General features: G+C 54.2%; 7 protein-coding genes across 7 annotated transcripts; 4 read left to right on the top strand and 3 right to left on the bottom strand.

Annotated features, from left to right (window-relative positions):
• Positions 1 to 55: 55 nt before the first annotated feature.
• On the top strand, positions 56 to 2,761 carry PHYSODRAFT_324935 (hypothetical protein; the record flags this gene model as incomplete). Its single annotated transcript, XM_009520738.1, has 3 exons — positions 56 to 1,256; positions 1,554 to 1,657; positions 1,739 to 2,761. The coding sequence occupies 3 exons, from the start codon at positions 56 to 58 to the stop codon at positions 2,759 to 2,761; spliced, it is 2,328 nt and encodes a 775-aa protein (XP_009519033.1).
• Positions 2,762 to 3,600: 839 nt separating this feature from the next.
• Positions 3,601 to 5,858, bottom strand: PHYSODRAFT_324933 (hypothetical protein; the record flags this gene model as incomplete). The annotated part of the gene is made up of 6 exons (XM_009520737.1): positions 3,601 to 3,723; positions 3,803 to 3,983; positions 4,064 to 4,143; positions 4,236 to 4,622; positions 4,697 to 4,852; positions 4,923 to 5,858. 6 exons carry the CDS (start codon positions 5,856 to 5,858, stop codon positions 3,601 to 3,603), a joined length of 1,863 nt encoding a protein of 620 aa, XP_009519032.1.
• Positions 5,859 to 6,330: 472 nt separating this feature from the next.
• PHYSODRAFT_556419 (hypothetical protein) lies at positions 6,331 to 9,610 on the top strand. The gene is made up of 8 exons (XM_009520736.1): positions 6,331 to 6,773; positions 6,845 to 6,922; positions 6,997 to 7,136; positions 7,372 to 7,453; positions 7,529 to 7,580; positions 7,657 to 8,129; positions 8,198 to 8,287; positions 8,365 to 9,610. Exons 1-8 carry the CDS (start codon positions 6,372 to 6,374, stop codon positions 9,556 to 9,558), a joined length of 2,511 nt encoding a protein of 836 aa, XP_009519031.1. The 5' UTR covers positions 6,331 to 6,371; the 3' UTR covers positions 9,559 to 9,610.
• An 18-nt stretch (positions 9,611 to 9,628) lies between these two features.
• Positions 9,629 to 10,789, bottom strand: PHYSODRAFT_481773 (hypothetical protein; the record flags this gene model as incomplete). The annotated part of the gene is made up of 3 exons (XM_009520735.1): positions 9,629 to 10,059; positions 10,135 to 10,399; positions 10,490 to 10,789. Coding segments are annotated over 3 exons (996 nt in total), but the record flags the coding sequence as incomplete, so codon positions are not given.
• Positions 10,790 to 13,685: 2,896 nt separating this feature from the next.
• Positions 13,686 to 14,921, top strand: PHYSODRAFT_353869 (hypothetical protein). Its single transcript, XM_009520734.1, has 3 exons — positions 13,686 to 14,436; positions 14,503 to 14,558; positions 14,628 to 14,921. Exons 1-3 carry the CDS (start codon positions 13,870 to 13,872, stop codon positions 14,776 to 14,778), a joined length of 774 nt encoding a protein of 257 aa, XP_009519029.1. The 5' UTR covers positions 13,686 to 13,869; the 3' UTR covers positions 14,779 to 14,921.
• A 182-nt stretch (positions 14,922 to 15,103) lies between these two features.
• On the top strand, positions 15,104 to 16,669 carry PHYSODRAFT_324928 (hypothetical protein; the record flags this gene model as incomplete). The annotated part of the gene is made up of 1 exon (XM_009520733.1): positions 15,104 to 16,669. One exon carries the CDS (start codon positions 15,104 to 15,106, stop codon positions 16,667 to 16,669), a length of 1,566 nt encoding a protein of 521 aa, XP_009519028.1.
• Positions 16,670 to 16,893: 224 nt separating this feature from the next.
• Positions 16,894 to 20,146, bottom strand: PHYSODRAFT_481713 (hypothetical protein; the record flags this gene model as incomplete). The annotated part of the gene is made up of 6 exons (XM_009520732.1): positions 16,894 to 17,010; positions 17,082 to 17,303; positions 17,380 to 17,604; positions 17,661 to 18,476; positions 18,549 to 18,644; positions 18,722 to 20,146. 6 exons carry the CDS (start codon positions 20,144 to 20,146, stop codon positions 16,894 to 16,896), a joined length of 2,901 nt encoding a protein of 966 aa, XP_009519027.1.
• Between the last annotated feature and the right edge of the window lie 94 nt (positions 20,147 to 20,240).

The raw sequence follows: 20,240 nt of genomic DNA, 5'->3' as shown, positions 1-20,240 counted from the left end.
AAATAATAAGGGTTAACACATGAAGTTGGTGCTTTGCTCATTTGTGTCTTGCGCAATGGAGAGCTCCGAGTCTGAGGCCGGGAGCCGCGACGACCGCATGGCGACGAAGGCGGGGAGGCGCGCCGAGCTGCAGAAGCTGTCAAGCGAGGAAGGCGAGTGGACACTGTACCGCACGCTGTGCCAGTTCAGACTCGGCTACTTCTCGTTCCTGGTCCTGATGTGCATCCTCATGTTCAGCGTCACATTCCTGATGGAGATCTTCTTCGCCATCTTCCTGCCCAGCGCACGCATGGACGCGTACTTCACAGTGCGGGCCATTGTGCTGCTGGCCTTCCTGCCGTTCGCGCTGATCTTCCTGTCCTACTGCTTCGAGGAGTCCAGTCGACTGTTCCTGGACGCGATTGACACGAGGGAAGGCAGTCTGGCCAACTTCCGTCTCTCGCTCTGTGTGTGCATCCACTACATGCGCCACTGGCGGGCGATGCCCGACGACCGACTGGAGAGAGAAAGGTTCGACGCGTTCCGCGGAGACGACGAAGACCAAGAGGCCTGGTCGCGCTTGGTGAGCTGCATCACTGCTGGGCCAAAATATCTTCTGAGCACCATCTATACCAATGACCCGTTCAATGACAAGAACAAGGAGTCGGAGGATGAGATGAGGTACGAACTGGAGCTGCTGTTCCAGAGAGAGCAGACCGAGGAGTCTGGTCACAAGCGCAGCAGTCGCTTCCTTCGTCACCGAAGCAGTAGCAACAGCAGCAGCAGCAGCAGCAGTGACGAAGAAAACTCGCCCTCGGCTCGGTGGAAACGTGCGTTTCAAGCTGCCAGCACAACAGTCAAGTTCAACACCACGCACTTTGACGGGCCCCCTCTGGACTTCTCGACGCTTGTCATCACCGACGTGCTGTGCCCCTTTGTTTTCGAAGTGATCACCATGTGGACCTTTATAGTTTCACTGCTCGCGAACATGTCCCCCCTGGCAGCTTTCTTGGACTACATTCAGTGCGGATTCTACATGCAAGCAACATATCTGGGCGTATGGATGATCTGCCATTTCTGCAGTGCTCGGAACCGCAAGATGCGCGAGTTTGTGAGTAACTACCGACGACGCTATCGCGATATGCAGCGAGAGCTACTGGAGATGGAGAATGAGAAGCGGGCAGAGCATCTTTGGTTGGTGAGCATTGGCTTCCGTGCGGTGGAGCAATTCCAGACCAGCTTTTACACGTTTGTGGAAGCTGCTTTTGAGTTTGGAGGTCGGTGTCGCGATACTTGCTGTCCTTGGAGATCTTCAGCAACTTCTGAAACGATAGCTTCGAACGAAGAGAGGCAGCCGCTGAATTCTGGCGACGAAACACAATACGTTCAAGCAGATACGACCGCAGAAGCGATAACGGAAGGCACGTGCGACCCTGTTCGGGACGCCAACGAAACCCAGGAGGCACTGGAAGGGAAGCAACGGATACACAAAATTGGAGAACACATACACGAGATGAACCTTTGGGCGAAATTTTCCTATGAGCGTCGACTACGAATCTTGTGGCCAATTGTAGTTTTCAGTGCGATCATCTCATTCTACGCGTTCTACCTCGGTTGGGGCATTATGGGGATTTGCCTTATTCTACTTGGCGATACAATTCAGGCCAAATTTCCTCAGGTACGATACGATACGCTTCTTCACTCAAGTCATTTTATGTTCTAAAGCTATTCACTAACGTTTGATGTGGCTTTCCGGCAGATCTTTGGGCTTACGTTCAAGTCGTTTATCACCTTTTTCGTGATTCTATCATTCGTGTTTTTCTCGTCAACGTGGGCAGTTGGCACCTTCGTCCAGGGTGGGGATTTCTTTGTTTATCCACCGACGGCTGAATCTCTTGCTACTTCCTCAACTCCATTTGCAAAACACTCGACGGGGTTACCAGGCCACTGGACAAAGGTCGCCGAGTATCCAGTGTGTGCTCTCCACGTGCAGTCGCTAAACATCGTGGACTTCGCTCTCATAGCTGATGCTGTCTACGGTTGGAACACTGCAGTTCAAGTCAAGTCGTTCAATCAGCGCTTCAATGGCACGGAACTTGGCGATTGGGAGTACGTAGCGCGCAACAACGAAGATGCAGGCCACCAAGTGTGGGCGGAGCTGTACTTCCCCACGATCAACATGACGGTTATCGCTGTTCGCGGCACCGCCACAGCGACCGACGCTCTCGAAGATCTGCACTACTGGTTCGGTGTGAGTGTCATGCAGGCTGCCAACATTTTCTTCCCATTCCTGAAGCAGCTCCCCAGCGAGTTTGTCGTGGAGATGCTTTCGATGAAGTTCCTTCGGACCATCATGCCCCCTCCAGTGTACTCCGAGCTGCTAGACCACGTGAACGTTGTGCGCAAGCGTGTTGGTGGGGACCACCTCGTCCTCACTGGTCACAGTCTTGGAGGAGCGATGGCCGCGATGGTCGGCGCTAAGACGCACACGCCGGCCGTGTCGTTCTCAGGGCCTGGTTTGCTCTACTCCCGGGGTCGATTCGACGTGGATGACGAGTCGATCCGGGACTATGTGCTGACCATTAAGCCTCGCCATGACATCGTGCCTCAAGTTGACGAGCTGGGTGGAATGGTGCAGGAGATCGAGTGCCGAAGAGACAACCCGCTTGCCTGCCACAGCACCGTCACGCACATGTGCGAGCTGTACGCTGCGTGTGGCGACAAGCGCAAGCGCGACTGGTCCAAGGCCAGCCAATGCCAAGAGTATTTCCACGGCAAGTAAATAAGTTGCCCGACCACTTCAACTCGCAAGATGGCTACACTGTCAATATACTAGCTTTTTCTATTGCCCTGTAAATATACTGCAGTTTGTATTGCTCTAAATTGCGACACCACCTTACCTTGCCAGCCATAGTGAGAGAGGAATTCGCCTTCGAGAACGATGAGCAGTAGCGCAGCGCGCGAGGAGGTGGCGACGGAGGTGGTGGCGCCGCCCGCACCCACGGGCAGTGCCCCAGTCTACCGCATGGAGCTGCAGCCGCGACCGCACGTGACGTTCGACGAGAGCGTGGTGGACAACGAGCACCTCGGACGCAGACGCTCCAACAGTAAGTTGCGCGAAATGAATATCCGAGAGCCTTCTGTTGTCATGGGCTCACTCGCTATGTTGCAGAATGTTGTATTTTCCACAAGAAGAGGGAGTTCGGCGAGAGCTCCAGCGAGAGCGGCGAGGACTCGGACGACTCGAGCAGCGGCGGTGAGCGTCATCATCAGCACGCGCACGACTGCAAGCACAAGGTGCGTCGTCGTCGGACCAAACCCAAGAAGCGTGCGCCGTCGCCGTCATCTTCCGACGAGGAGAAGATGCCCGCACCGTCGCAGTAAGAGCAGACTGCTGCGTTCATATAGTTGGTTAGTCACACAGAAACTCGAGCGGTGTTGACTGTGAAAAGAGAGCGAGGTGTAGGAGGAAGCACTTTATGTATTCGAGCGTGGAACGCTGACTCGCCGAGAGCATTAGCTCTGGGACGAAGCCCTTCCACGCAATTAACACTGCAAACAGGAACGCTAGAAGTAATACAGACCGTTTGCACGAATCCCGTACTTCGAAGTGTTGTTGGTTTACTGGGCTGTGCTTGCTTGTGCCTCCACTTTCGCCTGTTCAGGTTCACCTTTCGCCTGCTCCGTCTCCGATTTCGCTTGGGTTTCAACTTTCGCGTCGCTCTCTGGTGCCGCCTCAGGTTCCTTTACACACAAAGTTTTCAACAGTTTAATCAGTAAATTGTCACTGCAGCACAGGAAGCATACACCAACCGTAGCTCACCTTGTACTGGTCGACAATCAGCATGCAGTCAATGATCGCGCGCGAGTTTAACAACGAGTTGTCCCATAAATTAAGCAAATGGAGCAAAAAGTTGTGGCGCAGCCCGTGATCCAAGAGCCACTTTCCGTGGTCCCGAGCAAACTTGCGGCAAGAGGACGCAACCATAAAATCCGCCAGAATTCTACTCATGCAACACGCAACGAAAAACAGTCAGTAACCTATTCGCGTTGCTGATACCCACACAATAGAGCAACCACGTACTTAAATTCCTTGACGTGGCGGTTCCACTTCTTCATGAACTCCTTCTCTTCCAGCGACACGTCTTCAAACTCGTCCAGTAACTACAATATCGAACAAACCAACCGGCATTAGGAACGATCATAATGAAAACTTCCAGGGCGTGAATCAATAGCGCTACAATATTCACCCGTACCTTTTCGCTTTGCTTCGTGATCCAAGTTTCGTCCACATCGTCGTCACTGTCATAATCTTTTTCGTGGTCCAACACCACAGCTCCTGTTCGAGAGTGGAAGTACTGGCGCTGAAGAAGCGGTGCATAAAACTCCTGCGGTTGATCTTGGGAGATCTCCATCTCATCGAATTCTTGCATCAGACCCTCGACAGCCTCCACACCTTGCGAGCCATGCGGGCCGTACTTCTTTCCGGACACGTGCGTAAAGTGGTGCTCAAATCGACTAGGCTCCTCATTCGGGAACATCTCAAGCTCAGAGAAAGCAGAGCGGCGTCCAGGACTTCCCTTGTGCGGCTGGTGCTCCTGCATCACCATCACATAGATGTGCGGGATGTTGTCATGCCCAACCTGCAATTTAATGAATTACTAAGTTAGCTCACTAAGTTCTCCACACCAACCTCTTCTCTAAGAAAAAAACGCACCGTAGCTTGGAAGCGGAAGCGGTCGTGCGAGGACACAAGGTGCGCCACAAGACCACGAAGCGACCCAGCGAACATGTTACACCATGCACATGAGTATTCGGAGCGTTTTTCGCTCATTCGACGAAGCATTGAGTGATAGAGGAAGTGGAACCAAACCTACATACATCAGGACAAAACATTTAGCTACGACCCAGTTATGATGCGACGCAACCAACAGCAAACGTACCCCTGCGCACGGTTTACGCTCCGCGCTCGCGATGTCTCGTTTCGGGACCGCCAGCGTAAAACTCTCGACGTTTTGATTGTCATCACCCTCGACCTTCAACTTCGCCTCACAGATCTTCGCGAGACGCTGCATCTTTTTCGTCTTGGGCAGAGGATCCCAAGTAAGACGGAACTCGCACTTGACGCCACCATGCACCGAGGACGCGATGGCCGGCAGCTCAATGCTGACGTAGCCCACCCGACGTCGCGACACGTTAAGCCGCGTGATGTTGCCGAACAGGGGCGAGCGGCCGTTCACCGCCGTCGTCAGCAAGTCCTTCCCACTCACAGCAGTCGCTGTCGACGGCGCTGCAAACGTAAACGCCGACTGCGCTGCAAGCTCTTCGCCAACGTCACTGATCTCCACCACCTGGAAGGCCAGCACGACGATATCCGCGTTCGGGTGCAAGAACTGCTCGGGCAGCAGCACGTCCTTGGAGAACGGGACGGGGATCAAGCACGTGGCCAGCAGCGTGAACTGGTTGTCGTCGAACTTCTTTCCAGCAGCTGAGAACACCGAGATGAGCACGCCTGGCCGCTGCTTCTGGCTCTTGAAGGCCTCCATGGTGTCGGGCGTCATGCCGATCTTGAAGTCCGCGAGCTTGGCGCCCGCCTGCGCCGTCTGCGGCTGCGTCTTCCCCTCTCCTTTCACCTCCGCCTTGTCCTTCTGCTGCCACGCCGGGTCCAGGCGGTAGCTGAGCGTGCGCGGCAGGAACAGGGGGCTCTGCAGGTGCTTGACCTCCAGCAGCTTGTAGAGCGCCGTGAGCCCGTGGTACGTCTCGGCGAACTCCTCCTCCATGTGCTCCTGGCGGACCTTGGTGCGGCGCTCCTTGGTCAGCGGCAGCTTGCGCTCATGGCTCTCGTCGCGCTTGCGCTTGCTGCTCCCCGACTCGGCCATGGCTCAGCTCCGTTTTGCGCGCAGTTCCTGGAAATGCGGGCAGCCAACCCCGACCACCTGTGTCACGTCATAAATATGCTACCCAGTAGGTATCAGGTAGGCTTTATCATGGTGTTATGTGTATTCATAGGAAGAGTCTACAGTGAGGATCTTTTGCTTCTCTTCAAGCAGTCGAAGAGCTGCCTGCCCCAAGCCGAGGCCATGACGGTATCCAGCAGCAGCGGCAGCACTGAGGCGGCGAGCAACAGCGCGGCGCCGGCCTCCTCCGCGACGTCTATGGATACCGGCGCGGACGACGCGTCCACGCTGCGTACGTTCGCCGTGATCCTGTGCAGCGAGTGCCAGTACCTGGAGTTCCCCGGCTGCGACGTGCACGGCGCGCTCTACACGCAGCCGCTCACGGACGCGGACGGGAAGCTGCACGCCAAGTGTCCGACCTGCACGGCCGCCACCAACAACGCCAGGCCGTTCCGAGACGGCTGTCGCCGCTGCAAGGCGACCACGACCGTGTCCATGTGGGTCTGCTCGCTGCAGGAGATCCAGCAGGCCATGGAGGCCTTCCCCGTCGCGACGGAGGAGGTCGAGCACACGGTTATTAACTGCGAGCGCTGTGCCAGCGTCATATTCCCGCGGGCCAGAGAGGTGCTCACCACTCGCTCGGCGACGCAGCCCCTGGCTGCTGCTAGCGGGAAGCCAATGAAGGTGGCGAACTTCCAGCTGAGCATGCCCCACGTGGACGGGTGTCTTCGCAAGGGCATGCCGCTGCAAGCGGTGCCTGTACGACTGCCCAAGAGCGAGCTGAAGTTTGTGGTGGAGAGGATTGCCAGGTGCCCGCTGGCGCCGAGGTTGACGGGCAAACCGCAGTACCGACCGAGGAAGGTGGAACTGATCACTCAACAGAACCATCTGCACCAGGTGAGCAAGCAAGTGGCTGATGAACATACAAAAGAGAAGGATATATAACAGAGTATTTGGTTGTTATGTAGGTGGCTATTAAATTGCTTGCAACGGTTGTAGGCGCGTTCGATCCGAATTCACCTACTGCAGTGGGGCCTCTTCGGCAGGTATGTACTTGCCGCTGCAATAATTTTTCGTATTTTTTTTCTGGCATCAAGTACTGAATGATACCAATTATTAGGTTGTTGCACTGCTGGGAAAGATGGAGCCACTTGCGTTATTTTCTGAGTGGTCACCGCCTCGGCAACTATCAGAGGAAAATGTGATTCCGAAGGAAGTGACTTCGAGTTCTGCATTTGACGACCAGCATGTCATCTCTAAGTACGTTACCAAGTGATCAGATGAAAACACGGCAACGATACTGATGTATGTATTTTGGTGATACGTGCAGCATTTTAGATAGTGGATCAAGCTTTTGGAGGTCAGCAAGCAAGGCCGAAGCTGAATCGACCCAGCCTGGGGAGTGGATTGTGTGCCAATTTGCATCTGCAGTGACGCTGTCTTCCATTGAGCTGAAATGGCACGCAGATTTCGTACCAGAACGCTTTTCCTTAAGTGTCTCAAAAGATGGAATGTCGTACGAAGCGGTGGCTATTGTGACCGAGCGCAACTCTGACAGCCGAATACTCGTGCCAAAGGTTTGTGATGCCAGCTGCGTTAGGCGCGCCTTTTGGGAGTATTCATGTATTTTATTATTGTGTGTTTGAATGCAGGGGACGCTGGCGACTTCTATCAAGATTACATTGTTTTCGTCCAATTTTGTCGGTAGGCTACACGTCGCACTGTATGTAAGACGTTCATTTTGAAGTGACAAGGTCTGACCATAATTTATTGAAACCAGGTGAAACATTTGGGCTCGAGTCGATCACATGCAAGGAGGCAGCCTTTCCCTCTTTGCATACTCCCGCCGGTGTGGTGCTACAAAACATTCAACAGTGGCTACTTGATGCTGCTGTTTCGACATTACCTGATGTCCGAGATCTGGCCCTTCAGGCGCTTCAAAAACTCCTACTTGCATCAGGCTCCCTCTGCGGACTCCTACAGCTCGCAACATGCCTCGTACTCAATACTCGTGTGGAATCAAGCGCCCCGGCTATTGATATGCAAACTTGGAACCGACTGGACGAGCTCTCCGAAGACGCCCAGTCTTCGACACACTTGTTCCTGGTGGAGCTAGCAACGGCGATTCAAAGTGTGGTGATCGGAAACCACTCGCAGGTTGATCAGAAATCCCTTCTCGACAAGCATGCCGTTGAAAAACTGTTCATGTTACAAGAAGAGATTCACGCTCCAGAGAGTAACTCATCGTATACGGTAAGAACGTCGATTGACGTATATTTGGCGCTGAAATGATTTCTAACAAAAATGACGAAATCCTCCAGGCCGGCGATGATCCTGCGTCGCTTTCTTCTTTGATCATCTTACTGGCTGGAAGGCAAAAGTTTTTGGATTGTGTTAAGCGCCGGTCACAGGTACGTTGAAGCGTGCGACGTTACTCGTTACACTTTCGCTAAGCAAGGGTCTAACGTATTTGCCAATGTGCTTGTAGCTGGGGATAATTGTTATGCATATGCTTAGCGAGCTATCGGCGTGGCAAATGAAACGAATGCAGAAAGCCGAAGAGTTCACGGGAAAACGCGAGCTTGAACTCATGCAGTTAGAGGAGCCTTTCTCGATGGAAATTTGTCCCGATTTTTTTACGATATCGCATCGATTGCTGGTCAGCGTGCTGGCACGGTGGCTTCCAAGTGGGCTAAAATATGAAAAGGCTGATCTTCGGCCAGAGGAGGAAGAAGAAAAAAAGGAAAGCGATTCTGCACTCAACGCTAGCCGTGCGATCCAAGACGTATACGATGCCTTGGCATCCTCGTTCTTGCAGTTTCGTGTGGATTTTGAGAAGCCGCGGGCGCCAATCGAACAGGATCCACCACCACAGACGCTTAACGGGGGATACGAGGGCCATTCTAAATTCTCACCTGATGGTCTATGTGTTGCGGTACTCGAGATAGTAACCTCCAACCTTCGCCGCTTGGTTCTCTCCAGAATTGATCCGGTCGATATAGGTATCAAGCCGGCATTCGTTCAAAGCGAAGATGACTTACTGTCGGCCCCGCCAGCGTTAAACCCGACGGTGTCTTCTCTCGAACAGTTAATATCACTGGGCACAAAGCGAAGTGACGCATTCTTCCCTGTATCCTTGAAAGCTGCTGCCGCGATGGAAGTTGGGACCGAAGCTTTCTATCCGTCAGCACACCAACGAACGAAAGTGCTGGCTTCACGTATGGGCAAGGGTGCCACGCTGGAGGTCCAAGTACGCTGGCCTGTTCAGGAGCGGGATCAGGAAGACCCGCGTTACGAAAGGCTAATCCTGATGCTTCAGTTCGAATGCATTAAGCTGGGGATTCGACACGCCATTCGAGGAAGCTGGCATTTTTTCATGCACTTGGTGGTGGAGGTGCCTTCGACGCGTGACACGGAGGAAGTGCTCACGCAACACTTCGCCCCATGCATTCAGCGCGCTGGCTTTTCGTCGTGGCAAGTAGCTGCAGGGGCGCAGGAGCTCTCGATCAATTTACAGCGGCATCTCCATTGGAACCGTGTTGAGAAGATGTCTCAAGACTCTGGGGCCGGGTGGATTCGCGTGTATCCTGCCGACGTTGCTGCCTATGACGAGGTGCTCGCGGATGTTGAAGGATTTCTCTCAGAGCACGGAAAGTATAAGGCGACACCGGCGCGCCCGTAGCGCCGCGAAATGCCGTTCTCCAGATGAATACAATAGACTTGTTGAATCGCCGAAGTTTATTGCCTAGGAGCTAAATACCTCGAGCAACGAGTGTCACGACGGCCTTGTCGGTAACAGAATAGGCGAAAAGCGATGTAGCAACTTTTCCTACGACCTTGGGCGTGAAAGTTACCATGACTTCGATAAACTTTCGAGGCTCGATCGTGGTCGTTGTATACGCACACGAAAAAGGTTCCTGCAGGTCCTGCAGGAAAACGGTCATCGACGTCTTGGACCCATTGCACACATACACCGGTACCTCATGGGATTCGCCAACGTTGCAACAGCCGAACTCCACGGCTCTGGCATGGAAATACAGTCCTCGCCGCTTTCCACGCTTTGTGTAGTAAAAAGAGTCCGTTTGCGAGGAAAGCTGGTGCCGAGATCGTGCGATCTCATCGAACGGTGGGAGTACTTGAATCACTCGGCGATCGACAACGACACTTACTTCTCGTGAATAGGCTTTACCGACTCGAACTGTTAGCGAGCCGAACCAATTTTCGGCCCTTGGAGTCGAACTGACGCTGCTCGTGTCACCTCCAGTTCGCCGCTGGGTGAACGGCTGCGATATCGGCAGCACAGAAACAAAAACTTCCGATGCAGGTTGGATCATACCAGTGTCGGGACGGACATTCAGGTTTTCCAGCGCATGGACTTTGAACGGCAACGCGTGGGCCGTATTGTTGGCCAATCGAAGCTTGGCTCTCTTGATCACCACTTCGCCGCTTTTGTTTCGAACTCGGTCAAACCGAATGAATGTGGGGCTAACTTCCACTTGATCCCCAGAGGAGCTGGCTTGCAACTCCTGGATACGTTCCTTAGTATCGGTCTCCTTCCGCGACTGAGTGGTGGTTGCATTCCTCGGTGCCTCCAGCTCCTTCTGCCGTCGCACACTGGCTTCAATGACAACTTCATAGGGATGGAATAACGACTCGACACCGACCCCCCTAAACTGGAAGATCCCCGATACGGCTCCCGCGTACCGTGCGTTAAAAGTAACGTGGAACGCACTTGAGGCCTTTGGACCCAACTCCAACACAGCGGGAGACACACTGAACTGTTGGCATCCAGTGCTCAGAGGCAGAAGGGAGACACATATTCTTCCGACCGAGTTCGTCCCATTCGTAAAGACGACCTGCTCCGTCATGACGTCACCAACTGAACAGAGGAATCTGCGGCACCGACGTGGTATCTACACGCGTAGGCAACAGATACGTCTTAGAGTCCTGCATGACATTGAATCGTAGCAAGTTGGGCAGCCTCACCATCGCAGCTTCCATCGTCACATGCAGCTTGTTGCGCTCCATCTGCACAGAACATGAAATTTCGAGGCATGCAGGTAAGGATTTTAGCTTGCAGATATCACGTATAACCTGTGACGTACCAGATCTAGGAATCTGTCCGAGGGCACTGGCTGCTTTTGAACTGCTGTTAAACCCGCCTCGAAGGCATTAATCGCATGACGCTGTCCGCCCACGGGTTTCCTCTTGGAGACACTTCGCAAGTCATCCTGAGGTCTCTCTTCGTAACGAAGATGCATGGCATTCAACTCCGCGTCATCTGGCTCAGAGTCCCCATACCGTTCTGGAACTGCTTTATCGTTCACATAACTTTCATTTTTGCCAGGCCCGCCGTAGTCATCGACAAAATCCCCAACACCACGCCTGTCATCATGATCGCTCCCGCATTCAGTATCATCTGCCTCTACGCGATAAGCTCCATCACGGAATGGGTTTTGGGTGGCTGCCACGTCCGCCAAGGATTGATCCAGCGTAACTGATGTCGCTCGGGATTTTAAGCCTTCTGATCGCTTCGAGTTGATGCCATTAAAACGCTTGCTGGAGAACCGGTTAGCTTTCCGATCTCGATGCTTCTCGTCAATGAGATTCGTAGAAGAATCGAGGCCATTCTGTGCTTGGGGTGCTTTCAAAAACCGATTACGAGAATCAGTTGACCTCTGGCTTCGGGATGCAGAATCAGTGTTGGACGGGCAAGGGACTTCACGGATGGTGTCAAGCTCAGGCGTCTCTTGAGAACGACTACGTCGAACCCCACTCGGGGCCTGTCGACCGGTTTCAGTGCCACTAGAAAGCCGCTCGAGATCTCGACTCCGACGACTAGTATCATCGTCCACCAGGGAAACGGAAACATCTTCTCCCCAACTGTCTGTTGTCCGGGACAGCGGCAGCATCGATTCCAGTGGGCGCTCGTAGTCACGCACAAACTCTCTCATGTCCTCGGACAGTTCCACACCCAATGGATCCTTTGCGGTAGGAGCCGTGGCCAGTCGGATGGAGTTGTCAATAAGAGCATCGATTTCATCTAAGGATTCCTTGATGACTCCCGGTCCACTCTGCAAGTTAGCCACATACTCCGGCGATGGATCCTCCGCAATATCTTGATCCGGTAATGACGGAGTCTTTTTCGTAACCGCCTTCGCCTCGCCTGTGTGATCTGCAACGCTTAAGTCAGGCTCACTCTCGATGCGCAGTTCGTTTGCCCTCCTGAAACGACTTTTATCCTGGATGCTCATAAAAAAATATCAATATAACAGCAATTGGGTATAACAAAGTGCTGTTTCACACACCTGCAGATACTTCAACGAGTTCGGCGTGTACATGAGCTTGGCATTGTCAAAGTGGACATCGTAGCCCGACGAAAAGGCTGTGCCCTATGGAGCCACACATAATCAGTCGTTATAAATCTCCAACAAAAGCTCCTTAGACGATACCAAATTCAACGCACCGATCCTGAAAGCCCAGAGCTGCCGTTAAAGTTGTCATGAATGACTACATCCTGTCGTGCAGCATTCGGGGAAAGCCTCTTTGGCGTGCACAGACCTGATCCTTCTCCTTCATCTTCCACGCAGTTCCCTTCAAACTGTTAAGCGGCAACAGAACCAGTCAGCACCAAACGCGAAACTCTGTCACCAACGCTAGCTGCCAGTACCAACGGATCGTCCACATTTCTGGGCGACGACAGCTCCACGTGATCCAGATTCCGCGACTTCCTTTCGAAGAAGTCGCTGGGCCGTCCACTCGAGTTCACCTGGTCCCAATTGTCCCCAGCCAGCGGCCCCACGTCCTGGGAGAAGCTGTCGTCTCCCCCCAGCTCATTATTCTTCAAAAACGTAGCTAATTCAGTCATAGAGACCGCACACAGCACGCCCAAAAGCACAGTCAGCATCAATGTCAACACTAGTTAGGCCTTTCAGCCACGCAATTGCAGCGCAGAACGCACCAGCGTCCACGAACTCATCCTCCGCCGGCATCTTCTGCTGCTCCTGCGTCTGTTCTGCGAGCTCGGAGGCCGGGAACGCGTCCATCGTCGGCAGGTCGAAGCTGTCGTCCCCTTCCTCTAAATACTGACCGCCCAGAGCGTCCGCCTCTGCGTTGTAGCGCTCGTGCTGCTCCGTCTCGCGCTCGATGGCCGATATAAAGCTGAGCTCGTCGCCCACGCCGCTGCTGCGGCGGCGCTGCTGCTTCTGGCGCTCGATTCGGCTCTGCGCCTTCTGCTCCTCCCATCGCTCCAGGTACGACGCCATCTGCGTGCGCGGCGGCGTCGGCATGGGCACCCACAGCGGCGTCCGCCTTCGACGTCAGTTGCTGGTGTGCTCTTTTTGGGAGCGCGCGCGCTCACTTTTGAGTGTTTGAACCTTTCGACCCAAAATTCTTTTGGGTCGACCCTGTTTTTGGTCACAACAGTACCTTCGCGTGTTTATCTGAAATTCGATGCATACAAAGTTCAAGATGGCGTCACACGTCGCAGATTCCTGTGGTGGATGGAGCGCAAGCGCAGCTTTCGCCCACACACTAACGAGCGATCAGCAGCGCTCATGGCGACCGCAGCAACTCCGGTGACGGCGGAGGCCAAGCAGGTGGCCAAGCCAGCGCCGGCCAAGGCGCTGTCGGCTGCGACTACTGCGCAGCCGCCAGCTGCTGCGACCAGCGTGCGCGTGCCCAGCAGCAACTTCACCTACCGGCACTTCCTTGGAGGTGCAGTCGGTGGCATGACGGCCGCGCTCATCACGTCGCCGCTGGAGGTGGTCAAGACGCGGCTCCAGATCCGTGGTGGAAGGTGGGTCCCGCAGTGTTGAATGGGGTGCGGTGGATTGACTTGACTGTGGTTGTTGCATTGGTTCAGCGGATCCTTCGGCACCCAGACGACGTTCGGTGTTATGCGCTCGATCGGACGATCCGGTACGTTCCTGCTGCCTCTGTAGTGTTTGAGTGGAGAGAGATCTTGTTGGCGCTTTGCTGATGAAGTGGTTGCATGTGTGTTGATACAGAGTCGGTCTTTGGTCTGTGGAGAGGCATCACGCCCACGCTCATCGGCGTCATGCCGGCGCGCGCGATCTACTTCGGCGCGTACTCGACGTTCAAGGACAAGTTTTCAAGCTACGGCTTGAACGGTCGTGCGTATAACTTCCTGTCAGCTGCTGGGGCAGGATCCATCTCGGCGACCTTGTGCTGCCCCATTTGGGTCGTCAAGACGCGTTTACAGCTCATGCCAGCGCACTCGGTGGCTGCTACTGCCGTCGCAACGCGCCAAAATGTTGTGTCTGTGGGGTTTGCCGAAGTCGAGACGGCAGTTGCAACGAAAGCCAGGCCACAGTTCTCGAGCGTCCGTCAGGTGGCTATGGACATGTACAGGAAGGAGGGCCCGCGAGCATTCTTCCGTGGCTTGTCAGCTTCGTACTGGGGCATCTCGGAAAGCGCGATCCAGTTCGCCTTGTACGAGGAGTGCAAGGATCACATCGAGGAACCGACGAACCTCAAATACTTTTTGGCGGCCGGCGCGTGCAAGCTGCTTGCGTCGTTGTGCACATACCCCCACGAGGTGCGTATTTCCTAGTTCATTGCTAGTTGTACTGGTATTCGTCACTAACAGACCGATCTATTGCAGGTTGTTCGAACACGAATGCGCGACCAGCGAGCACCGCTGGGTTCGAAGGAGCTGAAGTACGTTTGTGTCTGTCCTAGCTTTCGGGAATGACCTTGTTCTAAGTTTATTCGTGCCTTTCGTCGCAGGTATCGCTCCATGATCCAGTCCATCATCAAGATTTACAAGGAGGAAGGAAGGCGCGGACTGTACGGTGGTCTGCCGGCGCATTTGATGCGTGTCGTCCCGAACGCTGCAATTCTGTTCATGGTGGTGGAGGTGATCGCCAACCAGGACTAAGCCGTCTTCACTCTAGATCCCGCCCCGCTCTGCTCGACGCCGATTGCCGTAGTAGATAGAAGATGCAGCCGCGGGGCTCCGTAGGTAGGTAGGTAGGTAGGCACTGTAAGTAGGAACCAATGCATGCACAAGTTGTGTCACTCAACTTCAACCAGTGTACTGATGCCTTTGACTTTCTTACAAACAACTGACTCAAGTTAAGAAAGACGTGTTTTCATTGGCCAGCACTGCTGGCCAGTCATTCGATGTGCAAAAAGTCAAAGGCCACACAAACTGGTCCGTCATTCCTGCACCAGTCCGTCCGAGTACACTTACTGCAGCAGCCATGGCGTCGCTGGAGGCCCAGATCAAGAAGCAAGTGGAGTTCTACTTCTCCGACAGCAACTTCCGCCGCGACCGCTTCCTGCGCGAGGAGACCAAGAAGCGCGAGGGCGGCTTCGTGCCCTTCAGCGTGCTCTTCACCTTCAAGAAGCTGGCGGCGCTCACCGTGGACGGCGCCGTGCTGCAGGCCGCCATCGCCGACTCGGACGTCGTGGAGCTCAACGAGGCCAAGAACGCGCTGCGCCGCAAGAACCCCCTGCCCGACCAGGACGATGCGGCCGAGCGCACCATTGTGCTGGCTGGCCTGGGCAAGGCGCTGCCCACCATCGACGAGATCAAGGAGGGTCTCAAGTCGCTGGACGTGGAGCTGCTCTACATTGACCGCAAGAGCTTCCGCCGCAACTTCTCTGGTGTGGTGCACGTGGAGCTCAAGGAGAAGGACGCCGTGCAGCGCGCTGTGGACTCGGCCGCGTCGCTGAGCATCAAGGGCTACGTGCCCAACGTGATCTCGATGGTGGACTACCAGAAGCTCTCGAACGACGACAAGGTCGAGTTCGACAAGGCCACCAACGCCATGCTGGTGGCCAAGGACGTGCCTAACAAGCCCGTCACGTTCTTCCTGGACGAGCTGCTCCCCGTGTGGAAGGATGACGCCAAGCTGCGAGCGCGCGTGCGTTACTTCGAGGAGTCCAACGAGCTGTACCTGCTTTTCTCGCAGGTGGCGTTCGCTGAGAAGGTGCAGAAGCTGCTGTCCGAGGAATCGCCGGTTGTTGTGGACGAGAAGAAGATTGCTTTCGAGCTTGTGACCGACAAGGAGGCCATTAAGGCTCGCCCCCGTCGCCCGGAGAACGAGAAGGAGGGTAAGAACGTGGACAAGAAACGCAAACGCGAGGACGAGAAGGTTATCCACATCTCGAACATTGGCCCCCGCACGCGCCTCGATGACATTAAGCAGCTCCTCGCTACGGTTATTGACCCGGCTGCTCACTCGCCGTACGTTGAGTACGATGGCCTTGACATCGCGTCGTTCAGGATCGGTGTGGCTGAGGCGACCCCGCTGTTCGAGAAGCTGTCGGCGCTTTCGAAGCCGGAGCTTGGCGGCAAGAAGATTTCGTTCCACCTGCTGGAATCTGGCGAGGAGCTGAAGGTTGACGTTCAGTACGACGCCGGTCTGATTGTGCACTTCGATGAGGTGGATGGCGAGGTTTCGCGTGATGACATTAAGAACACCATCAACGAGAAGCTCGGTGACAAGGCCGCTGACGGAGAGGGTGTCGCGTTTATTAAGTACCAGATCAACGACAAGGACGGCTTCCTCCGTGTCACCACCGCTGAGCTCGCGAAGGAGGTCGTGGCCATGTTCGCGGACGGCGGACTCGAGGTCAACGGCGTGAAGATTCCGAAGGCTAGCATTGTTGAGGGCGAGGAGGAAAAGCAGTTCTGGGAGGATGCTCGTTCGGCTCGCTACAAGCGCTTCAAGCAGGCGCGTTCCAACCGCAACCAGATGCAGCGCGGCCGCGGCGGTCGCGGTGGCCGTGGTGGCCGTGGCGGCCGTGGTCGTCGCCACTAAGTGTAGACTTCAAGACAGCCCGATGCTGTTGTCTGAGCGCAGCTATAGGGCTGCAGCTGGACACGAGCGTGGGGCAACAATTCTCTTTCGTTTGGGGGCGATGTAGCTCCAGCGGATGAGACAACAGGGCCTCATAGATTCTCATCGAACGGAAAAATAAATATATTGCGGAGCCCGCGTTTCATCATTGTCAAAACTCTTAGCATTGTGCGATGGATTACTTTTCACTTTTCATGAGCGAGAAACGACGGGCCGTCGCTAATGCTGCCGTTGTTGTCAACACCAGAGCTGAGCTGGTGGATCAAGGCCTGGAGTTTCGCTTGCTTCCCAACCTCGTTCGTCTGTTTTCAGACAGTCAAGTAACCAGTTAGTGAGACGAAACCTCGAGTTCAGTCATGCGCAAGTTGCTTACCAAGTGACGGATCTCCTCTTCACATTTGCGGATGTGCTCGTCCTTCGATTCGACCACAAGACGTTGCTCTGCAGCCTGGATTTCAATCATGGCCATGTCGCTTTCGAGCTTACGATGAGCCTTCCTGAGATCATCGAGATCACGACTAACAGCGCGGCGCTTTTCTCGCTCGTCTTCTAATGCATTTCTGCTAACGGTAGCTGCGTCATCGAGCCGTGCCATCTAATTGCAAGTTTCAAAACGTTTGTGAGCCCGTTGAGGATTTCGCAAAGAGAAAGTCAAAGCTGTCCATGCATACCTTTCGCTCGAGCTGATCCGCAAGCTCCTTTTTCTCTCGCAACCTCGACTGGATAGAAATATTCAGCGATTCCAAGTTTGCCATTTCATCTCGCACCGTATCCATTTCGCTCTCAATGCTCTTCTTTTCGTCAGCCAAAGCTTTGTGAGCCTTCGAAAGTAACACCAGCTCCTTGTACGTATTTTCGTTTGAGAGCTTTTGCTCGTTTAGCTCATCTTCCAGCCGCTGCACAATAAACACCCCAATAATGTGGTTAGAGATCAATAGCACTACCAACCAACACTCATACAACACTGTACCCTAGTCTCATCGTGAGCCGCCTCAAGTTCTTCTCGTTGCGCTGTGTAGTCTCCAGAAATGGTTGCAATTTCTTCACGTAGCTCCTCTAGCTCCTTCTCGCGAAGTTTCATTTCTTCCATCGCAATCGAATGGGTCTGGGCAATCTCCTCGATCCGAATTTCCAGCACTTGGACTTTACGCTTGAGCTCACTGTTCTCATCCTCCAACATCCCTCGCTTAGCGCGGCTCTCTTGGAGTAGGGATTCCCGCTGTTGAAGAGCACTGATCTTCTTGTTCATGTGTTGTCCCATGCTTTCGCATTGCATCGTAACCTCTCGTAATTTTTCTTCGTATGCATCACGCATTTTCTGCATCACATCATCTTTCTGCCGGATCTGTTCGGAAAACTTAGCTCCGATATCTTTCAGAGCCTGATCTTGTTGCGCCTTGAGCTGATCGTGGAGGTGTAACATCTGCTGCATTTCACCCTGCAGCTTCTCGACAGTTTTGGCACTAACCTCAGCATTAGCCTGAAGCGAAGCAATCGTCGACTGCAAACTATCGCTTGCATCTCCAACGCGTTGACTAAAGCCCACGATTCCCTCAGCTAGCCCAAAAGCGTGGAATCGTTTGTTTCCGGAGGCGACAAGCGACTGACTTAGTAACAGCAGCGTCTCGACCACGATGTCTTTGTCGTTGCGGTTAAACAAAGCCGTCCCGAGCACTGTTGAGACTTCTGAAGTTTGGAGGAATTGACTGAGCGTGCGCTTGTTTTTATCAGTCATGTTTTCGTCCGACATGAGACTTGAGAGGAGGCTCTGCAGAAGCACGCACATAGCAATGAATGTCAGGCGTATTTCATGCAATTCGCTGGGCTATGCCATCATTACCACTAGATGAATCGACAACTGAGGGTGGAAGCGTATCAGATCTTGTGGCTCGACAGAGCAAATTAGAGCAGACTCAACCTGTATCAAAGTAGCACTCTAACACCGCACATGACGATGGGTTAGTAAGTGAAACGACCAACATCTTGAACACCACATATATGCGTCTGACAAACCTGGTTTAAGCTCATTGTTTCGACGCACACGGCCCGGATGGCGGGGAGTTCACTCAGTTTCGCAAGCAGATGGCACACCTCCACGCTGTGAAGATACTCGTCGGAATTACTAAGCGCTTCGTTGTCTTCAGCACCTTGCACCACTGTGGTGGCATCTGTGCTACACCGGATCATCCCAGCGACCACAGGACTCAACCTCTCTGCATTCTCCGACGAGTCGAAAAGGCTTCGAAGTGAGCGAATGTCGTCTCCGATCAGCTTCAAAATCAATTGCGTGGTGGTCGTCGCTGCCAGCTTTGACGGATGCAGTGTGGCTTGCAATACGCGGTACAGAACATCTTGATCGGACAGGCCTTTTATCAACATTTTCCGGAACAAATGGCTGAGCTGGACGATGGAGGAGAGATAGTGGGCAGCAACCAGAATCTGCTCTGCATCGCCGTTCAGGTTGATCGTCATGAAGCAGTTGTCGATTGTCGGCGCGATCTTCGGATACTTTTCCAGCAGCTCCAAGATCTCTTGGCTGTCGGCTAAATCACACAGCAAGTCTATACTCACAAGCTGGAGTAGGGATCGCCGATCCAGAATTGTAGTCGCGTCAGACATACTTTCCCCAGCATTGTCATGCCATGACCCGTCAAGAACTGAGAACACCAACGCGAAAGCCTGATCCACATTCTTATCACTGAAGAGTTTGCTGCCCATGGACTCCGTAAGCACGAGACGCGCGAGAATAGCCATGCTAAACACCAGGAGCTCCGCGTCCTCCGTGCTATTGAGCAAAATCGTCAAGGAGCGGTAAAAATCCTTGATCTTCTTCATCTCCTTGGCATAAATCCGGACGCCGGCGCTGATCTTGATCAGCTCCGCCAGCACCAGGAGCTGCAGCTTCAGCCCTGTATCGTTCTCGCACCCGTTCCGCAGCGCAGCCACAGAAACACTCTCCACGAGCCACTGCAACAACTTGCACAGCGCGTGCGACGGGTATCCAATGGCGGTTTTCCTAGCAAACAGGTAGCAGAGCTCCAGCAACTGCAGCGAGTCCTCCGGTGTCTGCTGAGCCTGCGTCGGCTGCGAGTACTGCGTCGCTGCCACCTCGTCGTCGTTGTCGTCGTGAACTTCTTGCGCCTTGCTGGGCGCCACAACCGCCAGCAGATGCCCCGCCAACGTGTCCAGCAGCTGCAGACATTGCGTCGTGTGGTTTATCGAGAAGAATTCGTTGTGCGCTGAGAGTTTTCTCGCCGACTTGTACAGGTCCGAGGCTGTGACGGTGCTCGGAGCCCCGAGATAACCGTCCACGGCGACCACGAGAGCGGATCTGCCGGGCTTCTTGCTGCGCTTCTCGACGGTCGCCCGTCGGTTGTAGGCACCCGAGATGGAGGACCTGAAGGAGGCGAAAGTCGCATCGGCGTCCGATTCGTCCATTGCGTCGGGGGCCTACCACGTGAACCTCGCCGAGGTGCTCGTGCACCTTCACCAACAAGAGAGCTCAATTGAGTCCGTTACAAACTTTGATGCA

The sequence above is a fragment of the Phytophthora sojae genome (assembly GCF_000149755.1).
Source record: "Phytophthora sojae unplaced genomic scaffold PHYSOscaffold_2, whole genome shotgun sequence".
NCBI classification, from domain to species: Eukaryota; Oomycota; class Peronosporomycetes; order Peronosporales; family Peronosporaceae; genus Phytophthora; species Phytophthora sojae.
The sequence above is the reverse complement of the archived record's forward strand: the minus strand, read 5'-3'. Positions and strand labels throughout refer to the sequence as shown.